The 16,247-nt window shown below is 37.7% G+C and overlaps 2 protein-coding genes across 2 annotated transcripts in view; both read right to left on the bottom strand.

The window, feature by feature from the left end:
* LOC146460115 (uncharacterized) overlaps positions 1-16,247 on the bottom strand; it is a 457,503-nt gene that overhangs the window by 377,758 nt on the left and 63,498 nt on the right. The window lies entirely within an intron of this gene.
* LOC146460121 (neuronal pentraxin-2-like) lies at positions 99-3,660 on the bottom strand. Its single transcript, XM_085088453.1, has 3 exons — positions 3,248-3,660; positions 982-1,198; positions 99-508 (listed from the first exon to the last, which is right to left on the bottom strand). The coding sequence occupies exons 1-3, from the start codon at positions 3,315-3,317 to the stop codon at positions 112-114; spliced, it is 684 nt and encodes a 227-aa protein (XP_084944579.1). The 5' UTR covers positions 3,318-3,660; the 3' UTR covers positions 99-111.

Raw genomic sequence — 16,247 nt, 5'->3', positions numbered from 1 at the left:
AAACTTTATTGTTCTCGTCTTTGTGGCACGTACAGTTACAATAGGCGTTCGACTATTTTAGTAAACTATTAAAGTCCAAGACATACACTTTGGCTCCCTTTACCAAACAAGCTAAACACTTAACGGCTTACAAGGAGATGGAACAACGAGTTCGACTTTTCCTTGACGGCCATGAATGAAATCAGACCACTTGTAAACGTTGCCCTCCCCTGACAGGCAAAACTTTGACATTTTCTCAATCTGCGCAATGGGAAGCACGTGATCCCAGACATTGACATTTGTCAGCATTCCGATGAATGTTTCGCTTGAGGAAAAGTCATCCCCAATAGAATCCTGCTCTTGACCCAATACGAGGGAGCCTCCAGATATAATGGTGTTGCCAGTCTTGTGCCCAGTCCCTTGCGCTGCCACAGCTCCATCTTTGTAAAATTTCCATGAGCCCGCGGTGTTTTCCCATGATGCACAGATGTGGTGCCATTTGCCATCATTTGCTGATGTCGAGGTTTTCCTACAAATACGAGAAAAGGTTGTGGTTACAAAATTTCACTAAAGCAATAATATTTATAACTCGTATAAGGAATAATTACAAAAAACACGTATGTTTACTCGCAGTTGAGCACAACCTGACAGTAACAATACACTCAAAACTTAACTTAAATAAACAACGAAAATCAACCACGCTCATCGGAATGGTGAGTAGAAGCCCTCTTCTCGATGTTCCTGTTAACTCTTATCAAACTGTTATCAATCCTTCTTCAGTCGCCCTGATAAGCTGGGTTATTATTGTGATATACGAAGACGTTATTCTTTTAAGAAATCAGGTTTCCCTTGCATTTCTTGTAGTGGGAGTTGGCCTGTTGGAATGATCCGTACAATCCAGCATATCAAAAACATTTTGGATACGTCTCATTTATGCGGAAAAATTATCAGAATGTTAACGCAACGCGCTTGTAGTACAACAAAATGTTGATATATTTTTACCTGGACGCACCATGAATGTAAAAAGAAAATGACTTGTAACCGTAAAGAACAATTTCATTGGCGTTACTCGGAGCAGCGTAACTGAACGGTGTGCCATCATTGCCTGTGTCACTTGACTTCATCCACAGACACACGATGAACTGTGTTAGACTGGGCATGCCCCAGATGTTGACAAAGCCGTCATTGGCGTCTCTTGATGGAAAATTGAGAGCATAGTCTGTAACAAAAAAGTCAAAATTATGCAAATACATTATATTCTTGTTAGTAGAGTATTCTCTATTCAGATGCTAAAAAGGTTCGTTTTTAGTAGTTCTTAAGTTTTTCCCTTTGTTTTATTAACACAATTTAGTCACTATGTAGTGAACTGTTTTTTTGTATTTGGACCAGGAGCCATAATCAGGGATGGAGACCATAACGAGATGTCATTTTGACTTACGGGCTTGCCCCATGTTTTGTACCAAAAAATCTACAGTCGAACCTCCCGTAAGCGACCAGCCATAACGTCAATGATATGTGGTCGCTTACGAGAGGTGGTCGTTTACCAGAGGTCAGACCGCAGGGGGTCTTAATTGCGGGTAATTTACATATGGTAATTGAGGAGACCTAACCCTTTTGCCAGTGCTTATCGAAACCCATAGTAATAACTTTTCTTAGCTACAGGTATATTAAGACTGGTCCAAAATTATTCTAGGCAAAAAATCTTAGGGTCTATGGTGATTATTGTTTGTATCTCACAAATTACTTGTGAAAGAAACTTGACTCTTTTCTTACTCTAGGTAGCGCTATCTAAATTTTCAGGGAACGGAACATAAGCAAAAAGATAAGAACGATAAAAGATTAGAGAGTTTTTTTTCCTATAAGGGATTCAATCTGATTAAAGTTTATTTCAGTGTGAAGTAAAGTGCATGTGTATTTTATCAATTGTTTCAATGCTAAGCTATATCGGTAAACACTTCTGGTAGCTCCGACTGTGAGATTTACGGCGTCCGCTGTAATGATGTGGCCAATATGTTACAGCGACACATTTTTCAATTTCCGCTCGTGAGAGATTCAGCAGATTGTGTGTCAAGTGGTCGCCTACGGGAGGTTAAAAACAATTAAAAATTTTAAACAATCATCTCTTAAAGTGGTCGCTTACGGGAGGTGGACGCTTACGAGAGGTGGCCGCCTACGAGAGGTTCCATCTATAGCCAATTGACCTGACAACGTTTGGTATTTTGGAAAAGTGGTCGCTATGAGAGGTGGTCGCTTACGAGAGGTGGTCGCAAAGCGAGGTTCGACTGTATTTTTGAGGAAAAATTGCGCCATACGCGCGTGACGCACACGCGTGTAAATGGTCAGGATGACGCGTGGAGAAATTGAAATCTTTTTCCAACCCTTCAACGCGGCGCCCAAATTTTAAAATTCTGCCAGGGAATATCGCTTCGGTGCCCACATTAACCATTTACTTGTTTTACAGACAGTCGGCATTACAAGTTCTTATGCTAAGCTATGTCCGGCTTATTACGTAAAACCATAAACTCGTAAAATTGCAGGTTTTCAAAATTTGATGGAAGCGCCGAATATTCATGCCAGCCGGCGGGAGCGCGTAGAAAACGCTTGAGACTATGGCCTTAACTCGTCTCCTCGAGGAATTACCACCAATTTGACATATATGGTTGAAGCTGACTTCTCAAATAAAATTTAAATTTATATATATCAGCATTGGGGAGAATATTTTTATATTTGTATTGTAAGGATTTTATGTTTTCTACTCAGCCAGGAGATTTCCTGGAGTTGTCCCCAATGCTTTAATTAGTTTACAGCTGTAGTTTAGAAAGGTTAGACGGAGGAACTTAAACATGTACACGGTAATAAAATGTTATCAGTTTCACATTTAACTGGACTTTCTCTTCCATTTTCCATATAACGTAGTAGCCCCACGCAAATTCACGTCTATCCGCGCGGGTTTATGACGTTAACGGAGGCGCAATTTTATCTAAAAATAGATTTTCTGGTACAACACATGGGGACGCGTGGATCCCACGCTTACGGTCTCCATCCCTGATTATGGCTCCTGATTTGGACTTTTTCACAATTTTCTTGTCTTAATGAACAAATTCAAAGTTGGATATCAATTTATATAATAATTCACTGAAATTAATATTTGTGCATGAAAACGCTAAATTCGCTAAAGGAAGTCCACCTTCAAACATGAAACTTCGCGTAAATGATAAAAGATTCTCATTTATATATTAAAGGTTACAGCACTCAAGCGTGAACTCACCAGTCAATGATGAGACATTTTTGCAGCCAATGATGAAACCCAACGCAAAGCACAGATAAATCCCACCCATGGTTCTTCTATCCTACACCGGACACAAAAGACGAACGCGAGTACATCAGTAGAAGTTTGCAGTAAGGGAGAAACACCTTTACTAAAATGTGGGTTTCTTTCTGATATTGAATCGTTGTAGTCGTGAGTGTAAAACATCTGCAGTAACACGTAAATTGACAAGATAATAACGGAACATTCAAATATTTAACTATTATCCTGCGAAATCGAGCGAAATATCGCTCTCCTGACGAGGCAGTATGTCGGGTAGGCTAAACTAAGGAGATATTCCACAAATTAAGCAGGATAACTGTTTTTTTTTTATTCAAACCATTCCCAAAAAAGCATAGTTTTATTGCACAAAAGCTGGAGACGATCTTTATTTCGCCATTCCTCCCCCCCCGCCCTCCGTTACACACGAAATTCACGTATATCGCAGGATATCTGTTGTGTATGGAGGACGAATGTCGAGTGCAGTATTGGGCAGTGTTACAATGCGTCGAATAATAATTTAAAATGGCTATCAGTAGAGAAGTAACAGAAATGAAATCGTGACCTAATATTATAGTCTTCAAAAATCGGTCACATTTTCTCTTGATACGTCCGAGTGTAGCAAGATTCTCAGTTAACACAACTCAAACAGATAATAAGATTTTTTTGCATGGGATCATGGAAATGCAAAACACATGTATTGGGTAAGTTAAAAACACAGCTACCTCGAATTCCGATCTCGTGACCGTATGAAGACCTATCCTTCCTAAATCAAAACTCAATATTTTAATAAAGAATCCTAAAATGTGTATTTTCCTTCCAGCTAAAACCCTTCATTAAAAATTAAGAATGAAATGTTTTGGCGCTGGCAGTTAGGACTTGGAAAGCGGTCATTCGAGCAATAAACTTTTAATGTGAAAGTAGAACGGGTACCTCCAAAAAATAATAATAATACGCTACGCAAATGCAATGTTGCAAATATGTCACACATGTCCTTCACGTCCCAGTTACTCCTTGTCAAGCATGTAACTTGTTTCCTTCATATAAATCCGTAAACGTGTTGTATGGTTTACGTTTTGTGTGCACATGCAAGCCAATTTGTTAGCCAAGGAGTAGTTGTTAGACATGGTTAAAGCGATAACTCACAATTTGAAAAGAGCAAGCAATAAATTCAGTCTAATATTTATCAACGACACTGGCAAACGGACGAAACTAAAGAAAGGAAACGAAAGCCGATACTATCGTTTGTTTAGCTGTTTAGTTTAACATGTTAAAAAGATTTCTTGTCGGAGATGTTTGAACAATGCGTTTAGTTTTGCATGTCAGGCTGTCAATCAGTCAGAAATGTCAACACAGCTGAGTTAAAAGGCTAACAGTAACTGTTTAATTACCCGCTTAAAAACACATGGAGTGGAATAGTCTTAAAATTGGACATTATAAATCTCGTCATCAATACTTTTTCTGGAAAGAATTTTCACGAACTTTTCTTAAGTAAGTACTTCCAAAAACCGGCATTTGGCCGCATGTACCTAGGACCTAGAGAATGTAAATTGTCCTTAAATAGTTAAATTTTCAATAAATATCGATCCCAAAGGCTCTATAAACGCCCGAGGGTTCAGTCTTTCTTTTCGAGGCCTTACAAGGCGCAATTGTAGGTTTTAGGGTACGTTGCACGAAACTGAACTCAGCCTGGGCTTAGATTGTTCTCTTGTTGTTGTAAATAGACAATCACATGTTCAGCCAAACCCTACTTCCACTTCCACCACGACAAAAATATATGGTACTGTATCTTTGTATAATGCAAAAACAGGGATTTGATTGGCTTAGCAGCCATGGTATATGAACCATTATACCATGCCCGAGAAAAAGCGACCATTAAATTGTCTTCTGTTTGTTCTTGCAAACAGAAACCAGTAAGATCTTGCAATATTTTTTTTATTGTTTTTAACAAGTGAAAATAATTATTCCATTCATGCTCGTTGGATATGAGATCATTAAATCCAACGAGGCGCGTAGCTAGGGAACTTAAGCAACGAGTCACGACGGCGACAGCGCCTACAACGCCGCTAAACAATAGTGTTTAATGAGCAAAAATTTCTTTGCCATCCTCTGGAAAACAACAACGTGAAATGACCAAATTTATGGTTTTGTGGAGAACATGAACACAAGAAATTTAGTTATTTCTTATTAGTTAGTTTTCTTACATTTGGGTGTTAGAAATTCTTACGTTTGTGGGTTAGATTTCTTACGTTTGGGGGTTAGGAATTGTTACGTTTAGGGGTTAGTTTTCTCACGTTTAGGGGTTAGTACTTCTTACGTTTACGAGTTAGATTTCTTACGTTTCGGGGTTAGTTTTCTTACGTTTGGGGGTTAAGAATTCTTACGTCTAGAGGTTAGATTTCTTACGCTTGGGGGTTAGGAATTCTTACATTTAGGGGTAAGTTTTCTTACGTTTAAGGGTTAGTAATTCTTACGTTTGGGGGTTAGACTTTTTACGTTCTGGAGTTACTAATTCTTACGTTTGAGGATTAGTTTTGTTACGTTTGGTTGTTAGTAACTCTTATGTTTGGGGGTTAGGTTTCTTACGTTTGGGGGTTAGTAATTCTTACGTTTGGGGGTTAGATTTCTTACGTTTGGGGGATAGAAACTATTACGTTTGGGGGTTAGTTTTCGTACGTTTGGGGTTTACATTTCTTACGTTTGGGCGTTAGGAATTCTTACCTTTGCGGTTTAGTTTTCTTACGTTTGGGGGTTCGTAATTCTTACTTTTAAGAGTTAGATTTTTTACGTTTTAGGGTTAGGAATTCTTACCTTTAGGGGTTAGCCTTCTTACGTTTAAAGGTTAACAATTTTTATGTTTAAGGATTAGATTTCTTACGTTTGGGGGTTAGTAGTTCTTACGTTTGGGGGTTAGATTTCTTACGTTTGGGGGATAGGAATTCTTACGTTTGAGGGTTAGTAATTCTTACGTTCGGGGGTTAGATTTCTTACGTTTTGGGGTTAGGATTTCTTACGTTTAAAGGTTAGTCTTCTTACGTTTTGGGGTTAGGAATTCTTACGTTTAAGGGTTAGTTTCCTTACGTTTAAAGGTTAGTAATTCTTACGTTTTGGGGTTAGGAATTCTTATGTTTGGAGGTTAGTCTTCTTACGTTTGGGGGTTAGGAATTCTTACGTTTTGAGGTTAGTTTTCTTACGTTTGGGGGTTGATAATTTTTACGTTTGGGGATTAGATTTCTTACGTTTGGGGGTCACTTTTCATACGATTGGGGGTTAGTAATTCTTTCGTTTGGGAGTTAGAAATTGTTACGTTTAAAGGTTAGTTTTCTTACGTTTGGAGATTAGATTTCTTACGTTTGAGGGATAGGAATTCTTACGTTAGGGGGTTGGCTTTCTAACGTTTAGGGGTCAGTAATTCTTACGTTTGGGCGTTAGGAATTCTTACATTTGGGGGTTAGTTATCTTACGTTTGGGGGTTAGTAATTCTTACGTTTGAAGGTTAGACTTCTTTCGTTTAAGGACTAGGAATTCTTACGTTTGGGGGTTTGTTTTCTTACGTTTGTGGGTTAGTAATTCTTAGGTTTAGGGGTTAGATTTCTTACGTTTAGGGGAAAAGAATTCTTACGTTTGCGGGTTAGTTTTCTTACGTTTGGGGGCTAGTAATTCTTACGTTTGGGGGCTAGTAATTCTTACGTTTGGGGGTTACATTTCTTACGTTTGAGGGTTAGGAATTCTTACGTTTGGTGGTTAGTTTCCTTAGGTTTGGGGGTTAGTACTTCTTACGTTCAATGGGTTAGATTTCTTACGTTGGGGGTTAGGAATTCTTACGTTTAAGGGTTAGTTTTCTTACGTTTATAGGTTAGGAACTCTTACGGTTAAGGTTTAGTTTTCTTTTGTTTAAAGGTTAGTATTTCTTACGTTTAGGGGTTAGATTTCTTGCGTTTTGGGGTTAGGAATTCTTACGTTTGGGGGTTAGTCTTCTTACGTTTGAGGGTTAGAGTTCTTAGGTTGGGGTTAGTAATTATTACGTTTGGTGGATAGATTTCAAACGTTTAGAGGTTAGGAATTCTTACGTTTGAGGGTTAGTTTTCTTACGTTTAAGGGTTAGTAACTCTTACGTTTGAGGGTTAGGATTTCTTATGTTTGGGGGTTAGCCTTCTTACGTTTGAGGGTAACTAATTCGTACGTTTTAGGGTTAGTTTTCTTACGTTTATGAGTTAGTAACTTTTACGTTTGGGGCTTAGATTTCTTACGTTTGGGGGTTGGGAATTCTAACGTTTCGGAGTTACATTTCTTACGTTTGGGGACTAGATTTCTTACGTTTGGGGGTTAGAAATTCTTCGTATTGGGGTTAGTTTTCTTACGTTGTGAGGTTTGTAATTCTTACGTTTGCGGGTTAGATTTCTTACGTTTGAAAGTTAGTAATTTTTACGTTTGGGGGTTAGATTTCATACTTCTGGGGGTTAGGAATTCTTACGTTTAGGGATTAGTTTTTTTGCATTTTGGGGTAAGTAATTCTTACGTTTGGGGTTTAGATTTCTTACGTTTGGGGATTGGCTTTCTTACGTTTGGGGGTCAGTAATTCTTATGTTTGGGGGTTAGTTATCTTACGTTTGGGGGTTAGTAATTCTTACAATTTGGGGTTAGATTTTTTACGTTTATAGGTTACGAATTCTTACGTTTCGCGGTTAGTTTTCGTACGTTTGGGGGTTAGTATTTCTTAAGTTCGGGGGTTAGATTTCTTACGTTTGGGGGTTAGTTTTCTTACGTTTGAGGGTTAGTATTCTTCCTTTTGGGGGTTAGATTTTTTACGTTTTGGGGTTAGTATTTCTTACGTTTTGGAGTTACACTTATGGGTTAGGAATGCTTACATTTGGGGGTAGTTTTTTTACGTTTAAAGGGTTATGAATTCTTACGTTTGGGGGTTAGTTTTTTTATGTTTGGGGGTTAGTAATTTTTACGTTTGGGGGTTAGATTTCTTACATTCTGGGGGTTAGGAATTCTTCCGTTTGGGGGTTAGTTTTCTTACGATTAAAGGTAAGGAATTCTTAGGTTTGGGGGATAGATTTCTTACGTTTGGGGATTAGTAATTCTTACGTTTGGGGGTTATATTTTTTACGTTTTGCGGTAAGGAATTCTTACGTTTGGGGCTTACAATTTTTACGTGTGAGGGTTAAGAATTCTTACCTTTAAGGGTTAGTTTTCGTTTGAGGGCTAGTAATTCTTACGTTTGGGGGTTTGATTGTTTACGTTTAAGGGTTAGTAATTCATATGATTGGGGGTTAGTTTTCTTACGTTTGGGAGTTAGTAATTCTTACATTTGGGGGTTAGATTTCTTAAGTTTGGGGGTTAGGAGTTCTCACGTTTCGGGGTTAGATTTCTTACGTTTTAAGGGTTAGATTTCTTATGTTTAAAGATTAGGAATTCGTACGTTTGGGGGGTAATTTTTTTTTACGTTTGCGTGTTAGTAATTTTTACGTTTGGGGGTTAGACTTCTTATGTCTAGGGGTTAGGAATTCTTACGTTTGGGGATTAGTTTTCTTGCGTTTGGGGGCTGGTAATTTTCACGTTCATGGGTTAGATTTTTTACCTTTGAGGGTTAAAATTCTTCTGCTTGGGGGTTAGTTTTCTTAAGTTTGGTGGTTAGTATTTCTTACGTTTTGGGGTTAGATTTTGTTACGTTTGGGGGTTACTCTTTTTTCGTTTAGGGGGTTAGTTTTCAACGTTTGGAGGTTAGTAATTCTTACGTTTTGGGGGTTAGATTTCTTACATTTGGGGGTTAGGAATTCTTACGTTTGGGGGTTAGTTTTCTTACGTTTGGGGTTTAACAATTCTTACGTTTGGGGGTTAGATTTTTTACGTTTGGGGGCTAGTAATTCTTACGTTTGGAGTTAAATTTCTTACCTTTAGGAGCTAGGAATTCTTAACGTTTTTGGGTTATATTTTTTTTACGATTGAAGGTTAGAAATTCTTAAGTTTGAGGGTCAGTTTTCTTACGTTTAAGGGTTAGATTTTTTTTACGTTTTGGGGTTAGTTTAGTTACGTTTGGGGCTTAGTAATTGTTACGTTTGGGGTTAAATTTCTTACGTTTAGGAGCTAAGAATTCCTACGCGTGTGGGTTAGATTTTTTTACGATTGGGGATTAGAAATTTCTAAGTTTGGGGGTTAGTTTTCTTACGTTTGGAGGTTAGATTTCTTACGATTAAAAGTTAGTTTTCTTTTGTTTGGGGGTTAGGTTTCTTACGTTTAAGGGTTATGAATTCTTACGTTTGCGGGTTACTTTTCTTACTTTTCGGAGTTAGTTTTCTTACGTTTGGGGGTTAGCTTTTTTACGTTTGGGGGTTAGAAATTCTTACGTTTGGAGGTTAGTTTCGTTTGAGGGTTAGTAATTCTTTCGTATTGGGGTTAGTTTTCTTACGTTGTGAGGTTAGTAATTCTTACGTTTGGGGGTTAGTTTTCTTACGTTTGAAAGTTAATAATTTTTACGGTTGGGGGTAAGATTTCATACTTCTGGGGGTTAGGAATTCTTACGTTTAGGGATTAGTTTTTTTTCACATTTTGGGGTTAGTAATTCTTACGTTTGGGGTTTAGATTTCTTACGTTTTGGGGTTAGTAATTCTTCCGTTTTGGGGTTAGATTTTTTACGTTTGGGGGTAAGTAATTCTTACGTTTGGGGGTTAGATTTCTTTCGTTTGGGGGTTAGTAATTCTTACGTTTAGGAGTTAGATTTCTTACGTTTGGGGGTCACGAAGACCTTTGTTTAGGGGTTAGTTTTCTTAAGTTTTAGGGTTAATAATTCTTACGTTTGGGGGTTATATTTGTTACGTTTAGGGGTTATGAATTCTTGCGTTTGGGGGCTAGTTTTTTCTATGTTTGGGGGATAGTAATTCTTACGTTTGGGGGTATGGAATACTTAGGTTTAAGGACTAGGAATTCTTACGTTTGGGGGTTAGTTTTCTTATGTTTGAGTGTTAGTAATTTTTACGTTTGGGGTTTGATTTCTTACGTCTGGGGGTTAGGAATTCTTACGTTGGAGGATTAGTTTTCTTGCGTTTGGGGGCTGATAATTCTTACGTTTACTGGTTAAATTTCTTACTTTTGAGTGTTAGGAATTCTTCTGCCTGGGGGTTAGTTTTCTTAAGTTTGGGGGTTAGTATTTGTTACGTTTTGGGGTAGATTTTGTTACGTTTAGGGGTTTGAAATTTTTATGTCCGGGGGTTAGATTTTTTAAACGTTTTGGGGTTAAGAATTCTTACGTTTGTAGGTTAGATTTCTTATGTTTGGGGGTTAGGAATTTTTTAGTTTGAAGGTTAGTTTTCTAACGTTTGAAGGCTTAGTAATTCTTACGTTTGGGGGTTAGATTTCATGCGTTTAGGGGTTAGGAATTGCTTACGTTTGGTGGTTAGATTTTTTTTACGTTTGGGGTTTGGCGATTCTTACGTTTAAAGGTTAGATTTTTTTACGTTTTGGGGTTAGTTTAGTTACGTTTGGGGCTTAGTAATTCTTACGTTTGGGGTTAAGTTTCTTACGTTTAGGAGCTAGGAATTCCTACGCGTGTGGGTTAGATTTTTTTACTATTGGGGGTTAGAAATTTCTAAGTTTGGGGGTTAGTTTTCTTACGTTTGGAGGTTAGATTTCTTACGATTAGGGGTTAGTTTTCTTTTGTTTGGGGGTTATTAACACTTACGTTTGGGGGTTAGGTTTCTTACGTTTGGGAGTTACTTTTCTTACTTTTCGGGGTTAGTTTTCTTACCTCTGGGCGTTAGTAATTCTTACGTTTGGGGGTTAGCTTTCTTACGTTTGGGGGTTAGATTTTTTATGTTTGGGGGTTAGAAATTCTTACGTTTGGAGGTTAGTTTTCGTTTGAGGGTTAGTAATTCTTCCGTTTTGGGGTTAGATTTTTTACGTTTGGGGGTAAGTAATTCTTACGTTTGGTGGTTTAAAATTCTTACGTTTGGGGGTTAGATTTCTTACGTTTTGGGGTTAGTAATTCTTACGTTTAGGAGCTAGATTTCTTTCGTTTGGGGGTCACGAATACCTATGTTTAGGGGTTAGTTTTCTTAAGTTTGAGGGTCAACAATTCTTACGTTTGGGGGTTATATTTGTTACGTTTAGGGGTTATGAATTCTTGCGTTTGGGGGCTAGTTTTTTTTATGTTTGGGGGATAGTAATTCTTACGTTTGGGAGTAAGGAATACTTAGATTTTAAGGATTAAGAATTCTTACGTTTGGGGTTTGATTTCTTACGTCTGGGGGTTAGGAATTCTTACGTTTGAGGATTAGTTTTCTTGCGTTTGGGGGCTGATAATTCTTGCGTTTACTAAATTTCTTACTTTTGGGTGTTAAGAATTCTTCTGCTTGGGGGTTAGTTTTCTTAAGTTTGGGGGCTAGTATTTCTTACGTTTTGGGGTAGATTTTGTTACGTTTGGGGGTTTAAAATTTTTATATCTGTGGGTTAGATTTTTTATACCTTTTGGGGTTAAGAATTCTTACGTTTGTGGGTTCGTTTTCTTATGTTTGGGGGTTAGTTTTCTTACGTTTGGGGGTTAGGAATTCTTACGTTTAAGGGTTAGTTTTCTTACGTTTGAGGGTTAATAATTCTTTCGTTTGGGGGTTAGATTTCTTACCTTCGACGGTTATGAATTCTTACGTTTGAGGGTAAGTTTTCTTATGTTTGGGGGTGAGTAATTCTTACGTTTGGGGGTTAGATTTTTTACGTTAGGCTGTTAGGAATTCGTACTTTTGGGAGTTAGTTTTTTAACGTTTGGGGGCTAGTAATTCTTACGTTTCGGGGTTAGATTTGTTACGTTTGGGGGATAGGAACTCTTACGTTTGGGGCTTAGTTTTCTTTCGTTTGGGGATTAAGAATTCTTAAATTTGGGGATTAGTAATTCTTACGCCTGGGGGTTAGATTTCTTACGTTTGGGGGCTAGGAATTCTTACGTTTGGGGGTTAGATTTCATACGTTTAGGGGTTAGGAATTGTTTACGTTTGGTGGTTAGTTTTCCTACGTTTAAGGGTAAGGAATTTTTACGATTGGGAATTAGTTTTCTTACGTTTCGGGGTTAGTAATTCTTACACTTGGGGGATAGATTTTTTTCGTCGGGAATTCTTACGTTTGGGGGTTAGTTTTCGTTTGAGGGTTAGTAATTCTTACGTTTAGGGGTTGAATTTTTCAGGTTTGGGGGTTACAAAGTCTTACGTTTTGAGGTTAGTTTTCGTTTGAGGGTGAGTAATTCCTATGTTTGGAGGTTAGATATCTTACGTTTGTGGGTTAGTTTTCGTTTAAGGGTTAGTATTTCTTATGTTTGTGGGTTAGTCTTCGTTTGAGGGTTAGTAGTTCTTATGTTTGGGGGTTAGTTTTCGTTTGAGGGATAGTAATTCCTATGTTCGGGGGTTAGATTTCTTACGTTTGGGGTTATGAATTCTTACGTTTTCGGGGTTAGTTTTCCTATGTTTTGGGGTTAGTAATTCTTACGTTTTGGTGTTAGATTTTTTACGTTTGGGGGTAACAAATTATTATGTTTAGGGGTTAGACTTCTTACGTTTTGAAGTTAGCAATTCTTACGTTTGGGGGTTAGATTTCTTTACGTTTAGAGGTAAGGAATTCTTACGTTTGGGGGTTCGTAATTCTTACGTTTGGGGGTCAGACTTCCTAGGTTTGGAGGTTAGGAATTTTTATGTTTTGGGGGTTAGTTTTCTTACGTTTGGGGATTAGTAATTTTTCGTTTGGGGGTTAGATTTCTTACGTTTGGAGGTTAGTAATGCTTACGTTTAAGAGTTAGTTTTCTTACGCTTGGGGGTTAGATTTCTTACGTATGGGGGTTAGGAATTCTTACGTTTGGGGGTTAGATTTTTTACGTTTGAGGATTAGAAATTCTTACGTTTAGAAGTTAGTTTTTTTAAGTTTGGGGGTTAGTATATCTCACGTTTGGGGATTAAATTTCTTACGTGTGGGGGTTAGCAATTCTTACGTTTGGGGATTAGTTTTCTTACGTTTTGGGGTTAGTATTTGTTACGTTTGGAGGTAGATTTCTTACGTTTGAGGGTTAAGAATTCTTACCTTTGGGGGTTAGTTTTCTTACGTTTGAGGGTTAGTAATTCTTAAGTTTGGGGGTTAGATTTCTTACGTTTGGGGGTTAAGAATTCTTACGTTTGGGAGTTAGCTTTCTTACGTTTGGGGGCTAGTAATTCTTACATTTCGGGGTTAGATTTCTTACGTTTGACGGTTAGGAATTCTTACGTTTGGGGGTTAGTTTTTTTTTACATTTGGGTGTTAGAAATTCTTACGTTTGTGGGTTAGATTTCTTACGTTTGGGGGTTAGGAATTGTTACGTTTAGGGGTTAGTTTTCTCACGTTTAGGGGCTAGTACTTCTTACGTTTGCGAGTTAGATTTCTTACGTTTGGGGATTAGTTTTCTTACGTTTGGGGGTTAGTAATTCTGAAGTTTGGGGGTTAAGAATTCTTACGTTTAGAGGTTAGATTTCTTACGTTTGGGGGTTAGGAATTCTTACATTTTGGGGTAAGTTTTCTTACGTTTAAGGGTTAGTTATTCTTACGTTTGGGGGTTAGACTTTTTACGTTCTGGAGTTACTAATTCTTACGTTTGAGGATTAGTTTTGTTACGTTTGGTTGTTAGTAACTCTTTTGTTTGGGGGTTAGGTTTCTTACGTTTGGGGGTTAGTAATTCTTACGTTTGGAGGTTAGTTTTGTTACGTTTGGGGTTAGTAATTCTTATCTTTACGGGTTAGATTTCTTACGTTTGGAGGTTAGGAATTTTTACGTTTATGAGTTAGTTTTCTCACGTTTGGGGGTTAGTAATTCTTAAGTTTCGGGGATAGAAACTATTACGTTTGGGAGTTAGTTTTCGTACGTTTGGGGTTTAGATTTCTTACCTTTGGGCGTTAGGAATTCTTACCTTTGCGGTTTAGTTTTCTTACGTTTGGGGGTTGGTAATTCTTACTTTTAAGAGTTAGATTTTCTACGTTTTAGGGTTAGGAATTCTTACCTTTAGGGGTTAGCCTTCTTACGTTTAAAGGTTAACAATTTTTATGTTTAAGGATTAGATTTCGTACGTTTGGGGGTTAGTAGTTCTTACGTTTGGGGGTTAGATTTCTTACGTTTGGGGGATAGGAATTCTTACGTTTGAGGGTTAGTAATTCTTACGTTCGGGGGTTAGATTTCTTACGTTTTGGGGTCAGGATTTCTTACGTTTAAGGGTTAGTTTCCTTACGTTTAAAGATAAGTAATTCTTACGTTTTGGGGGTTAGATTTCTTACGTTTTGGGGTTAGGAATTCTTACGTTTGAGGGTTAGTAATTCTTACGTTCGGGGGTTAGATTTCTTACGTTTTGGGGTCAGGATTTCTTACGTTTAAAGTTTATTCTTCTTAAGTTTTGGGGTTAGGAATTCTTACGTTTAAGGGTTAGTTTCCTTACGTTTAAAGATTAGTAATTCTTACGTTTTGGGGGTTAGATTTCTTACGTTTGGGGGTTAGGAATTCTTACGTTTTGAGGTTAGTTTTCTCACGTTTGGGGGTTAAAAATTTTTACGTTTGGGGCTTAGATTTTTTACTTTTGGGGGTCACTAAGGACTAGGAATTCTTACGTTTGGGGGTTTGTGTTCTTACGTTTGTGGGTTAGTAATTCTTAGGTGTAGGGGTTAGATTTCTTACGTTTAGGGTTAAAGAATTCTTACGTTTGCGGGTTAGTTTTCTTACGTTTGGGGGCTAGTAATTCTTACGTTTGGGGGTTACATTTCTTACGTTTGAGGGTTAGGAATTCTTACGTTTGGTGGTTAGTTTCCTTAGGTTTGGGGGTTGGTACTTCTTACGGTCAATGGGTTAGATTTCTTACGTTGGGGGTTAGGAATTCTTACGTTTAGGGGTTAGTTTTCTTACGTTTATGGGTTAGGAACTCTTACGGTTAAGGTTTAGTTTTCTTTTGTTTAAAGGTTAGTATTTCTTACGTTTAGGGGTTAGATTTCTTGCGTTTTGGGGTTAGGAATTCTTACTTTTGGGGGTTAGTCTTCTTACGTTTGAGGGTTAGAGTTCTTACGTTGGGGTTAGTAATTATTACGTTTGGGGGTTAGATTTCTTACGTTTTGAGGTTAAGAATTCTTACGTTTGATGGATAGATTTCTAACGTTTAGAGGTTAGGAATTCTTACGTTTCGGAGTTACATTTCTTACGTTTGGGGACTAGATTTCTTACGTTTGGGGGTTTATAATTCTTTCGTATTGGGGTTAGTTTTCTTACGTTGTGAGGTTAGTAATTCTTACGTTTGCGGGTTAGATTTCTTACGTTTGCGGGTTAGTTTTCTTACGTTTGAAAGTTAGTAATTTTTACGTCTGGGGGTTAGATTTCATACTTCTGGGGGTTAGGAATTCTTACGTTTAGGGATTAGTTTTTTCACATTTTGGGGTTAGTAATTCTTACGTTTGGGGTTTAGATTTTTTACGTTTGGGGGTTGGCTTTCTTACGTTTGGGGGTCAGTAATTCTCTTGTTTGGGGGTTAGGAATTCTTACATTTGGGGGTTAGTTATCCTACGTTTGGGGGTTAGTAATTCTTACAATTTGGGATTAGATTTTTTACGTTTAAAGGTTAAGAATTCTTACGTTTCGGGGTTAGTTTTCGTACGTTTGGGGGTTAGTATTTCTTAAGTTCGGGGTTAGATTTCTTACGTTTGGGGGTTAGTCTTCTTACGTTTGAGGGTTAGTATTCTTCCTTTTGGGGGTTAGATTTTTTACGTTTTGGAGTTACATTTTGTTACACTGGGTTAGGAATGCTTACGTTTGGGGGTTAGTTTTTGCTTGAGGGTTAGTAATTCTTACGCTTGGGGGTTAGTTTTTTTACGTTTAAAGGGTTATGAATTCTTACGTTTGGGGGTTAGTTTTTTTATGTTTGGGGGTTAGTAATTTTTACGTTTGGGGGTTAGATTTCTTACATTCTGGGGGTTAGGAATTC

This window comes from Pavona decussata, unplaced genomic scaffold (genome assembly GCF_977016875.1).
Source record: "Pavona decussata unplaced genomic scaffold, jaPavDecu1.1 SCAFFOLD_214, whole genome shotgun sequence".
Lineage (NCBI taxonomy): Eukaryota > Metazoa > Cnidaria > Anthozoa > Scleractinia > Agariciidae > Pavona > Pavona decussata.
Note: the sequence above shows the minus strand (reverse complement) of the source record. Positions and strands in the feature narration are given on the sequence as shown.

Excerpts from the sequence above, each read along its gene's own strand:
- LOC146460121 (XM_085088453.1), bottom strand. The coding sequence starts at position 3,317 with ATGGGTGGGATTTATCTGTGCTTTGCGTTGGGTTTCATCATTGGCTGC. Across the intron at positions 1,199-3,247 it reads AAATGTCTCATCATTGACTG|ACTATGCTCTCAATTTTCCA; the intron begins GTGAGTTCACGC and ends TTTTTGTTACAG. Across the intron at positions 509-981 it reads TACATTCATGGTGCGTCCAG|GAAAACCTCGACATCAGCAA; the intron begins GTAAAAATATAT and ends TCGTATTTGTAG.